Source organism: Apteryx rowi, unplaced genomic scaffold (assembly GCF_003343035.1).
Source record: "Apteryx rowi isolate R43461 unplaced genomic scaffold, aptRow1 scaffold_36, whole genome shotgun sequence".
Classification (NCBI taxonomy): Eukaryota; Metazoa; Chordata; class Aves; order Apterygiformes; family Apterygidae; genus Apteryx; species Apteryx rowi.
Genome location: NW_020450085.1, coordinates 3,922,898 through 3,942,047, shown reverse-complemented (window position 1 = coordinate 3,942,047; position 19,150 = coordinate 3,922,898). Strand labels below are relative to the sequence as shown.

The 19,150-nt window shown below is 41.4% G+C and overlaps 1 protein-coding gene across 1 annotated transcript in view; it reads right to left on the bottom strand.

The window, feature by feature from the left end:
- NYAP2 (neuronal tyrosine-phosphorylated phosphoinositide-3-kinase adaptor 2) overlaps positions 1-19,150 on the bottom strand; it is a 141,635-nt gene that overhangs the window by 13,121 nt on the left and 109,364 nt on the right. Inside the window, exon 5 of the mRNA XM_026073086.1 lies at positions 14,473-14,576. Within this exon, the coding sequence (XP_025928871.1) occupies positions 14,473-14,576 (104 nt within the window). The remainder of the gene's footprint in view (positions 1-14,472; positions 14,577-19,150) is intronic.

Here is a 19,150-nt window from a genome sequence, read left to right as displayed (position 1 = left end):
TATCATAGAAGCTCCAATTCAGTGAAGAACTTAAACACATTCTCAATTGGAAAATATATATTAAATGTCTTCTTGATTTAGAGGGATACTTTGCTGTTTAAAGAAAAGCCTGTGCTTTGCTGGGTCAAGGCCAGGTAGCTGAGCCTACATACAGCTGTGTGCTGATTAACTTTACAAAGGGCTAACAAATGATTGTTAGCTGTTTTAATAAATGCCTAATAATTTTTATATATTTACTGTGGCCTGCAAAGAAGTAGTTTGAAACCATAGCTGACTAACACAGTGCCTGTAATGTCCTTATAAAATGGACTCATAAAGTATGATATTTTCATATGTTTCTAAGGCTCAGCTGCACTGGAGAGACTTGTCTTTCCAGCCTGAAGAAGGTCCTTGTCCAGCCAGTATTTATATGTGCAAGATTTTACGGACATGGGTTGTCCCTCAGATTTATTGAAGTCCCTTTGTGAAAAGAGATAGAGTTTTGGAGGAGGACAGCCCAACTGGTTGAGGGCATATCTAAACCTAGAAACACTTGACCAACATAAGACACAGGGAAACAAAACAGCAGAACAGGGCTATTATCAAACATTTTTCAACCACAGAAAGCACTTGTGAGAAACACAAGTATCTTCAGAATTTGGGGCTGTTAAAATAATTTTTTTGAAGAACTGGAAAACTTAAAATGACTAAAAATAATCATCTTTTAAAGTTCTCATTTAAAATACACAACATTTTTATTTTCATAGTTTAACAAGACAAAATGAGAATAAAAGTAGGTTATCAAAAGTGGGTGCTGGCATTCATACTTTTTTATAATTGGCATACACATAATGTATATGAATAGCCACACATTTCTAGTGAAAGACTATGAACAAACACACATACATATACATAGATATATAAACATACTATACATACATACATGAGTGAATATACATATTTATGTGCATACAGTATACAGACAAGATACTATACAGGTACAGTAAGTGCAATATACTGTATAAGGCTATACAAACATCGAAAGATTCTGGTGAAATGATGCCAACCACGAGAACAAAGCTCGAATGACTGGTGATTTAACACAGATGGTGGGGAAAAACCTTGCTGCTCCGTGTCGTGTTTTATGCATCAGGCACACACGGTTCGAACAGAAAACATGGTACAATACATTCAGTTCATATATAAAAAAAGGTAAGACAAGTGGGAGTGCATGGAGGTAATTGAAATGTGTATGAGCAGACAAATAAGGTTGTTCTACCTAGAATACACATTTGTGTTCATTTACAGAGAATGCCTATATATAAACCCATGCTTTCATGAATTCATGCCATTTTTTATTTCTATTTTTTCCTTTAAGAATATTATAAAATTCTTGCCCTGAGTTAAACATAAATACACACAGAAAAGGAAGGGAAAAAAAAGGAAATTGCATGCTTTCTTTTTTTTTTTTAACCAAGGCACAATGTCTTCAATAGTGGTTGCAACACCATTTGAAATCAACTTAGCAGTTGTATTGTTCTGGTACTGCTTCCTTCTTAATGTGACTGAACTAATTGTTTGCACACAAAAGTCTCAGAACAAGTTTTGAAGTGAATTTACAAGTTTTTGAAGAGAATAAGTAAATTATTTGAGAAACGTCTTAAAGAGAGATTCCCTGAAGAGGAAGGCATGTTACCAAATGGAATTCCTTTATAGGCAATTTACTGATGTTTAGGCTGAAATTATTAATATCTCTCTTTAACATAAATTACATCGCATTTGTTTCATTTTATTCTAACTTGCTACTTACTTTTTTTGCAGGACCACATACAAAGCTGTAAGAGCAGCTAAAAATGAGATGAACTTGCAGTTAATTTTTAGTTTCTCACTGTGGGCAGGCCAGGACAGCGATCCCAGGAACTCAGTGTCTTACCAGCTGCCCGAGGTACAGCCCGGCTACGTTCGCTCGACGAAACCGCGAGGCTTTTGAGGCTGCCTGCTGGCGAGGCAGCACACCGGCCCGTCTCCTCAGCCTGCCCGAGGCTCTCGCAGGAATACGAGGTATTCCCCTCAGCCGGTTTCCAGGTGCRTGCCGTCCCCGTGCCCACCGTGCCCGTGCCCCACTCCAGCCCCAGGCGGCGCGGTCCAGGCGGAGACGCCGCGGTGGGGCCAGAGCCCTGGCTCCCGGTGCAGGGCCCGGCGCGGGGCATGGCATGGCATGGCATGGCTCGCCCAGTCTCGCGCCGCCCTTGCGGCACTGCTGCCGGCCCGTGCGAAGCCTCTGCAAGTAGCAGCAAGAGCAGGGGAGCCCCAGTGCATCTGCCTCCACGCGGCAGCTGCTGGGCTGCTAACGTCTAAATTATGAATATCCTTCCGCACACTGGCCACACTGCTGCAACGTGCCCCATGGTCCAGCGACAGTCCACACAGCTCCCTCCCGCAGGAAGGCTGCGCTCCTCTCCCTGCACGCGTGGCAACTGGGGCACAAAGTGCTGCAGCGTTTTGGTGTCCAGCACGGGCGCAAGTTTCCATGGGACAGAGGCACCTGTAAAAAGGACCTAATTGCAAAGCACTGGGCAGGACTTCAACTTATTATGGGACTAAGTTCAGATTTCAGTGATGTGCAAGCCCTTCTGCTCAGAGTGCAACGTCACCGCTGGTACAGTAAGCATGGCCAGTATCTGCCAGCTGCTCTGGGACTCCTCAGGGGCTGCTGTTCAGCACCTCCGAGGGATCAAACCGATCATGGCCAGACCACACAAAAGTCCACGGGCATGAAGTGAGCCGCTGGGTTGCTGTCCTGTCCTGAGTGAGCTCAGAAGCATCAGAAGCAGGGCACCCCTTCCCTTCGTGGCTCTTTCTTCCTCGTCTCCTCTCTATTGTCTTTCCTTTTTCTTGATAAAAGCATTACATGTGCCTGAAGGAGGAGGTGATGATCTGCTTTAAGCCTGAGAACCTATTTCCTTTCCCTTACAATTAAGCATGTACAAAGGGCTAGATCTGCCTGTCTTCTTGTCTTCCTACTGGTAGCCTGCACTGGACTTCTCACTGACTTCCAGGGCCTATCCAGTATAACCTGCCTCTCAGGGAGCGACATCCTAGATTGTGCTGCACCGCCTGGGGCCTCCTTCCCCACAGATTTCTCTGTTAAGCTAAGGCTATTTTTCAAAGTGCTGAAACACACTGTCCTCACTCTATCAAATACAGGCACAACATAACAACCCTCCTGACGTCACAGACCACATAGATGAGATCTTTTCATGCCTGTCTGCTTCCCTTTAAAAGAATAATGTTTACTCCCAGATCTGAGAAACAACCACGTAAAGATGGTCAAAAACTTTTGAGAGGAAAGTGAGAAGCCTCACAAACACTGCATTTCCTTCTTTGTCAAAATATTATTGTATTTGAAAAGTTTCAACTATCTCTGTGAGGGAACAAACGTCCTTCTGTACTGTCAAGCTTACAAAACTCATCCAAGAACAACAAGAGATCAGCCTAAGAGAATGGAATATCCTTCCTCCTACTCCCTTCATCATACCTTAAATAGTGGCAGTCAAGCTCATACTTGAGGGATGAGGAAAGGTATAAAGAAAGAATTTAGGCCTAGTTTTCAGAGACAGCAAGATCTGATCATTCTGTTCCCTACAACTGATATTTGCTTTCTGTGGAATTACTTTCCCTAAAGCTGACCTGCTCACTGCTTCCCCCTGTCACATGTCTCATCAGTGCCAAAAACTAGCTCTTTTTAACTGGTGTCCTCAAAGGCCATGAAGAGCACTGTCACCTTTGGAGAACAAGCAGCCACCTAAGAYGAGTGTTGCTGCTGTGCCTTCACAGATCAGCATGTGCCTGTCCCATAGGTCTGATGGCTATTTGTGCCTGCAAGGCCAAGCCAGAGCCTGATGCTATTGAGTGCTACAGCAAATGAGAGCCATCAAAACTAAGCATGGGCCTTGGGATCTCCCATGGCCACAGGGCAAGCTCAGATATTCCCTGGGACTGGTTTTGCCTGCACTGTGACTCAGGCAAGGCTCCTCTCCAGCGCAGCGAGAGCCTCAGAGTATGCACTCTCCCATGCTCCTAAACCAGAGTCCTGGCAAAGTAAGCCCCAGCAATGCAGTGACCTGCTTCTGCTGCATGATCAGACCAGCTGAATGCTGAAGAAGAAATTTTGGGACAGCAACAGCAGGGCTGCCTGCCAACAGAAGACAGCTTTGACACAATTGCTGCTTGTGCCAATCAGGCAGGAATGCCTTAGAAGTGAAGGATGATGGATGGGGAAATTCCATCCACTTCAAGGTTTGTGTTTTCTTTCTTTCCTTTCTTTCTTTTTTTTAATGTGTTCTCTGTTTGCAGTTCACATATTTAGAAACAATTTGCACTGCTTTGGACCCATGTACTGATTATGTAAGTCCATATTCAAGCTGAAACTCCACATAATGCAACGTGGAGCCCTCCCTAAAGCATTAAAATTCTTGTTGTTGCTCTCATCCAAAATGTTGACAGCATATTTAGCTGGACTGACGACAGCAGTATTTTGCCTTCATGTGTGCAAAATATTTGTCTTTGCAGGAAAAAAGAACTATGTAAAGTAATCCAATTGCTCCCTCTCGTGGACACGGAGTTCTGCTGCACTTTGTAAAGGCCTGAAAGCATGCTAGGAAATCCAACAGTTCAAATTCTCCCAGATATTTTAGCAGTGCAAACTTCACAAAAGTGTTTGTGACACTTCTCACCACAGCTTATGCCCCAGTGCTTCTTTCTAGGTGGAGGCAATCAGCGTGATGACTTGGCTCTGACTGTTTTGTGAATATTCAACCTGAACAGGAGGACAAAATCCTGTGTCTCTGGCTGATCCAGATTTTTAAACACATACAGGCCAAGCTCTGGCCAAATCCAGACATCATTTCAAGGTAAAAGTTGTCCCATGTCACATCATGGCAAGTGCTCATGCCAAGGGTTTCTCTCTGCACCACACCCTTGACTCTATCATGCCTGTCCATCCTCCCACGTAGTACCTAGAGGAGCTTCTCCCTCCCACACTCTTCCAGAAGAGTCGAAAGCCTCATGAAATTTCTTACTTTCTCAAGATCCCTTACAGCTGTGGCTAAATCTTACACTTTCCTGCTGAGGGCAATACTTTATTTCAACTTTGTGGGCCTAAGTACCAGTTCAGCCACAGGTAGTGGGAATATCCCCTCAGAAGGAACAAGTTGGGGGGAGAAGAAGAGAGGGTAGGCTGGAGGAGAGCTGGGGCGAGTGAGTGAAAGAGAAGAAGTGGGCAAGTGCAAAAGAAAGAATAAGATGAGAAAATTGCAGTGAGGTCCCTCCTCAAAGAGTTGGGAAAGAACAGACTTCTTCCCTGCTATCGACCTGGTCTCATGACCCTTTCTCTCCTTGCTGAACAGTGGCCATCTTCAAAGGAAAGGTGCCAAGTACCTCACCTCTCCCAAATGCTTGGTGAAGAGGGTGCTCTCCCTGCTGGGGAGGGAGGATGTGGATGCAAGCCCTCCCAGAAGGAGCAGAGCCTGCAACAAAGATCTCACAGGAGCTGGGCAAGTCCTCTAGCCACCAGGCTCTTTCACAAAGCCCTGTATGTGTGGTTGAGGGCAACATTAGCAGCCTCAGAAGGTATAGACCTGATACCAAGTGGATGTAAATGCTTATGAGGTCTTTTTGGCTCCCTGTACTTCAGTAGACTCACATTGACATTGAGTCTGCATTGATTTTACAATCACTTTACGTGCTTACTTGATGAGAACTGAATTGTTCCCTTAATACAGGGGCCCCTGGCTCGCAGATACATATACCTGACTCCACCAGCCATTTGCAAAACCAGCATCAACTAAATTCAGGTCAAGTCTGCATTCATCTGTTCTCTCCTACACAGATGTCAAAGACTTCTCCACTGGACATGAGAGGGACATTTACATCATTTATGTTTCTGATAAAATTTACTTGGTTTCCTGGGTTTAGACATTCAAGTGCATTTCACTGTGTTAACAGCATATAAAATTAATTAAAATCACTGCCAAAGATATAGTACCTTGTACTCCAAATAGGTTTTGCAGTTTCTAACTTCACACTAAATCCAAGCTTTTGCAATTSCTGACAGTCACATACTTACCAACCTACTCCCATCTACAACTGCTTACTGTCTCTTTTGTTATACTGAGCTTATGAATGCCTGGGGTAGGGACAGTCTTCATTCTGCACATATTGTCTATCAAGACAGGAACCTTATTTAAGAATATGACTCTCAAAGACCACTGCAAACATTATTGTGGCAGATTCTACTGGCCAACATTAAGCAGCTTTTGGATCTACTGACTATCACAAGCCTTATTAATGGTGATGGTTAAACAGAAGGAGCAATTAAAGCCCTTCAAGGGAGTAGTTTCATAGGCAAAAATAGAAGCTACCATCCAAAGCAATAAATGGTATATAGAAAATCCAGACCAAAAACCCATGGGGCTTCTGATTACAGAGCAAGAGGCTAAAGGATTGTTTCCCACACTGTGAACATACATTTTAAATGAAGAAAAAAGATCAAGTATCAAAGAAGGAACAACCATGATCTTGGCTCTAGGAGTACAGAGATCTCGGAGGCACGGCACTGGCTGAAGGGGAAGACTTGGCATGTGCATGTTGAGAAAAGAAGAAAATGATCACTACCATCCCATGAATTGTTCCACATTTTTCTATTCTGTGTCTAAAATAACCAGTGGACTTTAAAAACTTTTGAAAATGAGAGGAAACAAGGGAGACAAGAATGAGCCACATCAGAGTGGTAGTCACCACAGTAGTTAGATTCTCCTTTTGAAGAGGGATTTGGGACGTCTTCATCTCACTTGAGATCTTTAACCTCCAGCTTAGGGGGCTGTTTTTCCCCTCTGACCCAGAAAGTATGACAGAAGTTGGTCCTTTCATTGTAACCCCTTCCGCTCTATAGAACCATAAAAGCAGAATCATTAGTGTTGATACTAGCTTCGGCTTGTTGTCCTTGGAGGAATGCATCCAGCAAAGATTTACAGTACTGAGAGATCACACTGGCTTAGACTATGAAGCAGATATTACTTCTCTTACTAGCACACATTTTTTTCCTATTACCATTTCCCAAGTATTCCAACAGGATGAAAGAATACTTCAGCGCTCTCCACCTACCTGCAATTATTATATTTCTTTCATGTAATGGAAGTTAAAAAAAGACTGCTGCGATCAGATACGGAACAGCATGGTCTTGATTTATACATGCTCATTTTTCAGCAACAGAATTCATTAACTGGGGCAGGCAGGAGCCCAGCTCTGCTAAGAAGCCTGACAACTGAAGGGTGTTCACTGCCTGAGCTGGAACTTTTGTACACTATTGCTGGGGAAAACTGCCACTTTGTGCTGAGAGTAACAGAAGAGCACAGATGCATAGTTTATGTTCACAGAGTAATTTAGAGCCCGTGTGCTTTCTGACGCACATTCGCCAACTAAAGTATGATAATGTCAATTCATTGGGGAAGTATTTTGTCTAGGTGCCTATAGCCATAATAGTAACAATATACCCTTCTTGCATTCATTAATTACAGGATGAACACAATGCTTACAAGGCATACAAGGACTATAGTATGTTTTGTATACGCAACTGAGGCCAGGGACATCAGGAACTGGGCTTGTGATTCTTAGTTTGCCCAGTACAGGATTATTTGTTTCATGCACTTAAGCATGAGACAAATACTTAGCCCCGTTGCTGAAGAGCACTCCATACCTTTCAGGATTGAACTCTAAATTATTTCTATTAAGTTCTGTAAATTTCATTCAGTGAGTTTATACTGTGCTTAAATTACAGGGTATAACTCTAAGAACACATGTGGAGAGCAGCTGAAAAGATACCAAAGCTTTTTATTTGCTGGCATATTTCCCTCTTAGCATTCTTTTATTTAGAATTGGAAGAATTAAAGTATGTGTTTGGGTTTTTTTGGCTGGAGTGCAAAATTAAATAATAGTTGCCCCTAGGATAAGGTTTAATCAGTTTTAATGCTAGATTTTTTCTTCATGGTAAAATGTGGGTGTTTCAGTCACATTTTCATTAGTACCTAAACACCGAGGCTTAAACAAATGCTACCTAAGCTGTTGCATGGCAGAATTTGGCATTGCACCGGTGAGGTCGGTGCAAGCCTTCTCCCTCCCTCCCTAACTACAGCTGATGTGGTGCAAGGCCGTGTATGGATCTGGGACTGCAGCCAGCGAGGATGTGACCTACAGCCACCCCTTTGTGGATATGCAAGTATGGGCGAGGAAGGGCTTATTAAATTGCCAAAAAACTTTTGCACATGCTTCTTGCAATTATTTGACGCAACATTTATGACTGCAGCCAGCAGGGTGAGAAAAAAAAGGTTAATAACGCTTTTCTTAACCTAAAGGATTGGTCTTTCTGCGGGGCCGCCGGGCAGTGCCCTGGGCTTGCCCAGCACCGTGGCACGCACCCAGCGCCCCCACCACCCGCTGCACTGCCCAGGACTGCCGCACCCGCCTGCCCGGGGGGAGCCTTGCCTCGGGTGCCTATCGCTGAAAAAAATACGGCTTTTGCTAGTTTTTAGTAGTCTTTCAAAAGGTAAAGTGCATTTTCTTCCAGGATTTCTCTGGTGCAGACCCAAATGATCAAGGGGACATTTTCTCACATTCCGAATGAAGAGAAGCCTTCAAAGACCTCTTCCAATTACACATTTAAAGTAGAACGCTACTTTCTGCTTCACTACATACTTTAATACACACATAGTAGAAAACAATGCTAGAAAAATCCTGCTTTGGGGACTCTGCAAAATTTCTTGGATTTCCATTTCCTTAAAATAGTTTCATTAGTGGGTTCAAACACCAAAAATAAGTGTCAGTCTGCACTTCCCACAGCCACCACAAGCTCCTGCTCTCCCCTAGGCTCTGCTAGCAAGCCCGACCAAGACGTATGGCATTTCAAAGACAACTACAGATAGGTCTCAATTGTATCTGCCGAGCTTCTCTGTAACTCTCAGCACCTGCAGACTGAGTCTGAATAGGTATTTATAGGTATTTATACTACACAGCAAAGGAAATTTTAAGAACTGTTTTCTCTTTGGTGGTAAAAGTTCAAGAGTCTCTAACACGCACAGACCAGGAATGATCCCAGCTAGCTTTGGGCACCCAGCAGAAGTGGCTAAATTAGGGGCATAAACTTCCAAATTATCCAAGGTAACAGCCATGCAGCTCTACAGGGTGACTGTGGTTTTAGATACGCTGCATCACCTCTGCAGGCATCTCTCCATACAATCCACAGGCAAACCTATATTATACCCCTAATTTAGACATCTCAGAGGTAGGTAAGACAAATCTAGGCTAAAGAGTACACTCAGCCTTTTTTAAGAGCCTGTTTTATTCTTTAGCTGCCAAAATATGAATTTAAGGACCCAAATTGTATTTAAAATTCTTGCCCATCAAAGACACATACCCAAATAAATTATTGATGGATCCACTTCATTTGGTGCAAGACGATAAATAAGTGGTCAAGTTCATTCTGTGAATGGGGGCCTTTCCCCTTTGCTATATTGTATTGAGATAATCATAAAATAAGTGACAATTCTCTCAGTTGTGGAAGGTAACGGCTAGCCTGTCTGTCACCTGGGCCTGTCTATATTACATGTTTTCTGTGTTGTACTCACTGATGTGGTGCTATGAGGGAAGAAAGATGTGGTCTCAACTTGCTGTAGGCTCAGGGAGATGACAATATCACAGATACCAGGTAAGTAATGAACAGAGCTGTATTTTTTGAAGGAAAAAAAGGCCACAAAATGTTTAGTTGATTCTGATGTATTTTCTAGCTTTCTCCTCATTCATGTTATAAATGCAAGTTGAATCTCCCTAATTCATAGCTGCCCATGTATTTTTTTTTCCCTCATCTGAGTTATTCCTTTTAATCTCGCCATGGCTTTGGATTCTACTTTGATCATCACTGTAAACTTTAAATCTTTTTTCCTTGCTTAAATTGGAGATAGATATCACTGCCCAGTCCTCCCCACAGGAAGACATCAGATCTTCTGAGGCATGCAAACCTTCCAGAGAGGAAGCAAGCATCCCTTGAGGAGACCACAGTAAAGGAACGACAGTGCTGGCTTCCCAGTGAAAGGCAAGTAACTAACTGCCAGCACGACAAGAGGCTGCACATTTTCAGGTAAGGTACACATTTTTGTGGAAATATGTCTGAAAATAGGCTTTGCTTTGCAGAAAAGCTGAAATAATGCATTGCAACTATCAGGAGTTTCATTTTCAAAGGGTGTATTTTCCTTTAGATATTGAATCTTCTTTATAATCATGCACTGATGTACTGTTATAATCATACAGCTTAATACAAGTAATTTTCCAATAGCTGTCCACATCTTAATGAAAACAAACATCATTTTGCAAAATTCATTTGCACCAAAAAATCTAGAGATAGTTACATTGGCTCCCTTTTTTTTAAATGGAAACCAGTAGATTTTTTTGTGTGCTAAAGACTGCTTAGGAGAAGCCTGGCAAATCTAGAGATGATATTTTATGTACAGTAAAAATAGGGATGTGAAATGCTCTCCTAACCAGCAGAGGGACTTCTACAGTGTAGGTTGCTTGAAGCATTTTATCCTTTTGTGCTAGAAAAGGACATGATTAGTGTACACGTATGTTGTATAGGACACAGACTTTTGAGTCCATCAGTGTTATGTAATCCTTCGTTATCCTGAGATGAAGACAAGGAGAATGACAGGAGGCAGGGGAACATCAGCGTACTGCAGTGGCATCTGTGAATCCGAACTCTGCTCGCTTTGCACACATGAACAGTTCTGTCACTACCAGGGTCCCTTGCCACACATGCGCGCTTGGCAGTGTGGTGGTGAGACACCCCACGGTGCCCGCTGCAGGACTCCCAGGCACTTGCACAAGCCCTAGCTCCTTCTTGGGAGTTTGGAGACTATGTTTAATTTCTACTTTGTAAATCTTGCATGGTGGTTAGCTGCTTCTACTGTTCTCTCTCTGCTTGGATGGCCACAAAAGACTGGTACTTGTTTTCATTTCCTTTGAAAGGCCAAACTCGGATGGATTTCCTCTACTTCTCATTCTATCCACACATTTCTAGATCTCTAAGATATAACTCTCTTTACTTTCTAGGACAGTTTTCCATTCCCTGTAAGCTCTCTGCTAACTTTGGAGAACCTTTTCAAGTGATCCCATTCTGTGATATCTACAACACTTCTCTGCTAGTTACACTCCCATCTTTAGGATACAAAAGCTATTTGCCACTTTGGTAACTCAAAAAAATTCCAGCTAGTGTCATATTACAGTTCCAAGCTCTCCAGCTGACTTCCTTTGCTACTTCCTTAATTTCTTAAACTGTGTCCTTGCACAGTCAATAACTTCAGTTCCAAGATAACTTTTGTTTACCCCTCAATTTAAATTGTGTCAATTTATGCTTAATCCAAGGTTACTTCATACAACCAGCTCTTTCAAAATGCCCTCACCATTTACCAAAACTAAGTTTAGAATAGCATGCTCTCGTTCTGGGTCAGTGTGTCTGTAATTCCTGGCCACCCATACACTACATAATTTATAAATGTTCTCCACCGGAGACCAGCCACGTAATTCATCTCTGCTTGTAGAAAAAAATCCTTTTTTTTTAATTTAAAAGTGATCACTATAACGCTCAGCACCTGTACACCATAAAAATATTAATATCCACGAATATTAACTACTTAATCCTCACAATTCCTTCACCAGTAAACAAATATGAAAATAAGCCATAGAGGAGTTAAATGTCAATAGTTATACAATTAGCCAATATTTGATCAGGATTAAAACGTAGATTTCCTTAGTTCAGACTTATTTTTAATTACTAAGCCTACTCACCACTTACAAAAATCATTTTGTATTAAAAATGACGGGCCTTGGAGAACTCAGTTGCAAATCTGAGTTCTTCCCAAACAGCATAAATGTTTTGAAAAACATCAGTTTGGGATCCATGAAGGTTTGAGAAAACTGATTAATACAGTAATCTGCCCTTTCCCTGATGTACTCCTCTATCTTGTATCCCTCTGTGAAAGTCAGTTGCGTCCATCTCACATAAAAAGTGTCCTCTTAATCTTTTGTAAATCTAACTTTGCGGATTATGATGTGGTTAAGGAAACCAGTATCAATACTTTATAATAGCCACAGCGTACAAAAATAAATAGCCTCTATGCCACAATCCATCAGACTCAGAATGGGCTAACATCCCAGCCATTTCCAAACACATTTTACCTGCCACAGATCATTTGCACATTAAGATAGATAGAATAGGTAGGTGCATAAAGAAAAGAATCTAAGTAATGTCTGTATCTGCCACAGAGACAATGAGACTTTTGCCATTCAACTGGAATCAAGTCCACATTTTTGAAAAATTACGCCATCATAATAAATGACAACTTAACAGACTGACAATAACAGATTGACAATTTAAGGGGAAGACTTACGTGGAAAAAAAGCTTTTACCAGTTTTTGTTGTTTTTCATGAAGCCATGTCCACACCATACATTACTAAATAAACAAGAATACCCTCTACAGTCMCTTGAAAACTTCCCTTATCATCTTTGTTCCTTTCTTCTTTATTAAGTGAGGTGGATTTTTCCTTCACAGTTTCAATGAACCCTGGCTGCAGCTTCTAAGAGGCTCATTATCTCTCCTATCACACCAGCTTCTGCTTTCAAGGCTTATTGTTTATTTCTTTATATAAACTGAGAGACTAAAACCCTTTCAAAACACCCAAGGTGCCTTTGCCACTAAGTAACAAGCAAAGCATCATGCCTGCTGTAAGACTTATTTAATCAAAAAATCATATATTACATGAACATTGGGACATTTGGAAGTACAATTGCCCTAATTTCTTCCTTAGATGAAGGAACACTTGACATGGTATTTAAATGGGCTGTCATTTTGGCTCACCATTATGGGTTTGATTTTCTTATGCAAAATATGTTTTAGTAATGTGCAAGATTCTTTTAGGCATTGTTTCCAGCAGGACTCAAAAGTAGTGGAATAGCTTCCATTTGGCATGTTAAAGAATTTTAACCCATATGGACTAGACTATCCAAATACAACCTTCCTAACAAGCAGTTGGCCCTCTGGGTTGAGCAAATTGCCATTACTCTTCTAGCCCTTGCTTTGGCCAAGAACTTCTTGAAGAAACTCACCAAGTTACAACAAAATTAAATATGGGATTACTTGCAAAGCAGTCCTAGGGAGCTTTCCCCTCAAATCTCACTGAAATTCAATGGGATTATGAGGGACTGATTCCCTGAAAGCCAACCAAAAATTCACCTTCTAAGGGTGTGTGTGTGTGTGTGTGTGTGTGTGTGTATACGTATATGCGTGTACACATCTATACATATGTTTATGGCTCGGTGTATATGTATAGCCACAGACATACACAGTGACGTGTAGGCCCATACATGTACACGCAAACAATACAATACTGGAATGCTTTGAACTTGATAGAAGGCATTCACATTATGTTTAAGTGAAACCTTTTCTCTCAATTGCTACTCTCAGCAGTTAGTTCTGTCAAACTAATAATACACATCTGTGCAGCAAAATGATACAATTTCAGTATTAGCATATAAAATAAAGGTAAGTATAGGTTTGCCATGTCTTTATTTCTTTTGCATTTTCTCTCTATTGGAGAAACTTGCCAAACCGAAACACTTACATTTCTTTCTCAAGGGTCTGTGTGGCATTTTGGTTATTGATTGAAAGGAAAAAAAGTATATCTGTTTAAGATACAAGGAGATTTTACCTCTTCAATTTGGTTTTTGATTCCTAACAATATACAATAAACATAACTACAGCAGACTATTTAATAGACCTGTAAGCATTACACAGTCTATGGTTGAAAAGAGTCCAGCTGCCTTAACTAAACAAAGCAACTTGCTGTAAGAGCAATTTTCAGGACAGTGATAAATCACAGTGTAATACAATCATGCACCGAGCTCAAAACAAATGCAAGACTGGCACAAATATTATAGTACAACTGGGCAGAAGTCAAAGGTATGTACAAGTCATTGACAAACATTGGTGCAAGTGCTTTAGACAAGACATTTAAAAGAAATTTACACTGAAACATAGATTAAATTTATCAAAGTTTGATAAATTTTAAAGACAGTAAAAAAGTACACAAAACATGAAAAAAATAAAAAAAACCCAGCCAATTCATACAGTACAGCTTTACTACATTTATATTACAGAATGAAGACAGAAAAGGATATAAGGAATTAAGAGCAAATAAAATTCTCCTGGCTGTAGCCAGGSGAATTTCATTGCCAGTGAGAGATGTGCACACACAAATGCACGCACACGCACAGAAAATAAAGACAAAAAACAAAAAAATCATTTACTGTAACAAATGACAGACACAGAGGTGAGACATTTGGCATGTTGCAGCACATGAAGTCATTCACGATTGGCTAACGATGGTACCTGGCTCGGCTGAAGATCACTGGCTTGCCTGAGCGGAGTAACGGATGGAGGAGGCACACCTGAAGTGGACGCAGACCGACCTAATCTGCAACTTGCTTTAGGCTCTGGGAAGGAGGAGAGTAGAAAAACACCAGTGAGCTGGAGGCTGGTTAGTGCTGCAGTAAGCTGAAACATGGTRGGCCCTGGATCCTCTCGAAACTGAGAACCCAGACTAGGTTTCTAGGTAAAGTCTTGGGCTGCAGGATGAAAAGAAGCTGGGGTCAGAAGAGCGGGAATTAGGACAGAACCCATCCCGCATCCCAGCCTCCTCCTTCCCTGCTGGTATCTCTGAAGCTAATTTATAGGGCATAAAACAGGAGGCAGACAGGAGGCATTTCAAGGAAACTTCCTTGCTCCTCCCCAGTGCCCTCTTATAGTCCCATTAAATATGGCAGTGAATACATGGGAGTTACAGAGGCTTGTGGTTTCATCTCTCCACCCCAGAGCTGAGGGAGAAGGAGATGGTAGCCCAAAGGGTGATTGTGCTGAGGGAAAGCATGAAAAAGAGAGAAAATGAAGGAAGTGTATACAAGCAGTGAGGATACTGTGGTGCCTGGAGATTTGGAAGGTCACAAAGATCACTGGGAAATCTGATATTAATGGCACTGAATTGAGATCAGACAGAAAGTAGGGAAGAAAGGATAGAAATATGAAGTTCAACAGTGGCAAATTCTGAAGTTAGTTCCCCAAAATAGAGGCAATTACAGAAGTGGAGGTGGCTTTGAATTAAATGAGAAAGTTCAATTCCAGAGAAGAACTGCGCAGAAATTACATAGTTATTTAGCCTTCCTTTGGTTGTTGTACATGGAGGCATTTTTTCAGAAGGTTCCCACTGACCCCCAGGTGCAGGTTACGACTGTTAACACACCAACACAACAGTGACCACGCAGCTCAGCATTCCTGGAAGAAGGCTGGTGTGTCTGAGCTATGCTGACACAAGTGTGCTGTGCTGCCCTACAGTGTGTGACACCCCACATCTGGCCCAAAAGAAACTTTTTTCCTGAGAAAAGGGTCTACCTGTTTCCGCCTGAGAAAAACGCTTATCCTATAACACTTCCTGTTTATGACCGAGGAAACATCTCATCTCAACCCAAGGCTTTTGGCTTGGATGAAAGTGTTCATCCTGCTCATGTTTTATGAGATTTCCTCTCAACCCTGCACTCGTTTTTTCTATTTAGTGTGTAAACACTGAGATCAAGGACTATCACACTGCGCAGATACAGTCTGTACAATAGTAGGCCCCCAATTTTAGCTGGGATGATAGTGCTTTAACATGAATAACAACTAATAATAATACCATGCCTCCTTACAACAGGTTGAAAGAGTATCTCCTGTTCAGTCTCTTCTTTTCAAGAAGAGAGGAAGGACACATGCCTCCTGCAATCCTGGTTTAGAAAGTTTGCCTTTGAAGCACATATTTTCTCATGTATCTTTTTTGCCTGTGTGTCTCTGAAATGTATTTTCTCATGCCTCATTAACAGTGCTGCTTTGTCTCTATTTGCTTTATACAAATCTCTCTCTCTCCTGCATGGGATCTCTAGCACCTTCACTAGCCACTGGTTGGTCCATTGTTCAAGAGAAATAAGATTGTCCATCACTGGCACTTCCTGAAGATCACCTGGCACCTCTTGGAAACTTCAAGACAGTGGGCACATTATGCTCTCCACTAGCAGCATGCTGAAGAATGTTCCTTCCACCTCACTGATGCTTTTTCATTGTCACCTTAACTGCTTATTTTCCTAAGATGTTTCAGAATTCAGTTGGGTATGGAGAAGAGCTTTTCACTTAAGCTGGAGCACTCAGACCAGTGAAAGCATCTGTATGGGTGAATATTCATCAACTAAATATTAATAGGTTGGTTAACATCCAGCTGGCTAAGCAGCAAAAATATTTATGCTGTTTGACGAATGCATTATTGAATTCACCCATCCCTAGTCAGTCTTCAAACATAACACGAATCAACATAGCAATAAGCATGAAGAAAAGAGCAGACTGATCCCCCCCATAACCTTACATTTTGTACATAATCTGTTGTTTTGATTTTTTTGGACTTGGGCAGTTATTCTGAAGGTTTGATTAGATTTGTTTTTGTTCTGATTTCACATGGACTGTGTGCCAGACTTTTGATTGTTTCCTTCAGTAATAGAGATACAATAATGGATCTCATGTCTGTTCCCTCCCGAAATTTTGCTGTGGTTTCAGTGAGGACAAAAATTGTGTTTTTTTGGTTGTTTTCCCCTACTGTTAAGTAGAAACACAGTGTTTTTGCTGTGACAAGCAAAATCTGACACCCAGTATGTCAAAAACTCCAAGGGAGTTGTCTGCCATTGCTTCAGAGTTGTTTTCTTTGCTTTGGGAAAGCAGAGAAAAGTGTCATAATTTCCAATTTGGATATATGTACAACAACAAGAGATTATCATTTCCTTGCCAAAGAGAGTCCTTTCATCTAGCATCAAAGAAATAAAATCCATCACATGCAGATGAAGTATTAGTTCCTTCTTTATCTCCCTGTAATATATTTTACAGTATTAAGAGAACTATTGCAATTTCCATAGTGATCTTTACCAAGAGAGGTTCCAGTCAAGGCTCCATCTAGCTTTTTAAAGTTTGAGATTGTGTTATGTACTAAAAGGGAAATGCTGGGATTTTAATACCCATTCCATTGGCTTCAGTGGGAGTATTTTTAAACCGAATAAATACTCCATTCTACACCAATTCGTGCTGTGAATAACAGCTTCTTACTGCACACTACTGTGGAAAAAAAAGTCCCTAAATGGTCTGTCGCATAAGTGATGCTCAACTCATTGCTCTGTATTCTGCAGCATGTTGTTTTTCAATTGTGTAAACTTTATTCACTGTACTGAAGCTAACTGGATTTTTAGTACAATGATCACTTGAAATAATAACTTCTGCTTTTGGCTGTCTGAAAAGAAGTAAGAGAAACAAGGGATGGTACCTAGTGAAAGTATCATGTGGACCATATTGAAATATCTCAGTATTAACATCTGAAATGAGTAGTTTTGAGAGTTCTTGAGAAGTCCCCTCAGTGACAGTGATGTGTGGTGTAGAGCAGGAGAGTTTTGCCAGCCAGCCCAATAAGCACATGGGGAAGGCATCTACAGATGTCTACCCTCTCAGGAGGATCCATTTGCTTAAGGTCCGTGATAATACAAATTAAAATACATTTAGATCCATACCAATAAGGTTAGCATAGTGCCACATCTCTGCACTGTACTTTGCTTTACTGTGTGCATGTGTCTTCTGGTTCTTAATAAAAATTGCCGGGGAGACGGTAGCAAGGGCTCCCCTGCAAACACAAGACCCGCTCTGAATCCACAACCAGGAGCTTTTTGACATTGCTGTAAGCTACTCAAATGCTGACAAGGGCTAACAGCCTACTGCTAAGCTAGAAAACTCATAGGCATATGTCTAAGTGCTTTACTGGACAGGGGCCAGAGGATGAAGAGCACTTGAGTAGCCATTAGAGATGCCCATTGCAATCAATGGGCATCAGGAGGCTTGAATTCAGCAGATTGCTTTGGGTAGCTGCAGAGCTGCTCTGTAGATTTTATCTAGTTATGTCAAGCATGAATATGTTCATAAAATTCAGTTGCTATATTTAACTGATGAAACTTTTGTAGCATTATTTTGCACAGATTCAAATGACAAATCCCTCACACTGTGCCATGTTTTGAAAAACTCACGGCTCACTAAGGGCCTGAACCACCTCCAGGGGTCAGATCCAGATGCGGAGTAATGCTAGCAGGGGATGACTGGTCAGCAGGGTATCTGTCCCGTTACATGAGCCAGAGCACCCGTGAGACTCCCAGCAGTCCTAGTGGTCAGGGCCACAGTCATCTTGGCCATCAGCCCCTGAAGCAAACCTGCAAATGTGGTCAGCTAAAATGGGACTTGCATTAATGGACTTTCAGGTTTGAGGTGAATCTGGTTGATGCCAACAGGATCACACATGGACATAAAGGAACAGCCCCAAAGGACAGCGTTAAGGATGAGAACTTYAGGAGAAAATGCCCAACACAGAAATATAGACTTTCCAATTACAAATATGATTGCCTAAAACTGGGTACCTAATTATGCATTTAAGCACCAACATAAACGACCTGTTTTTCAAAAGTGTTACCAAATGCTGTCATCTTAAGTAAAGATGTATCAGGTTGGTTGGTTGCAGGGTTTTTTTGGGGTGTCTGTGGATTTTTCTTAAAGTAGAATGCTGAGATGAGACATGATTTTTTTGGAAATATTTTTCATCAGTTTTATACCATTGTGATATGGTTTCCTATATTCTGTAGAAATACAACAGCTCTGCATGATTTTTATTTTTGGATCTTAACTGGAAGAGTTCTTTTATTCATCCAAGGGAGACTTCATTCTGCCTATCCTAATCTTAATTCAAAAAAAATACTCTGGCTGTCACTTACATTGGAGAACCTTCTTATCCTGTCACAGTCTCTTCTTTGCACATGAAAAGAGAAATATTGCTTATTTGCTACAGCTGCCAAGAARCACGTTTTGAATTAAACAAGGCGATGTGACAGGCTATGGAGTAATCACACGCAAAAAAGAAAAAGGAAAAAAAGAAAAAGAAAACATGCATACTGGAAAAATGAATTGCATGTAT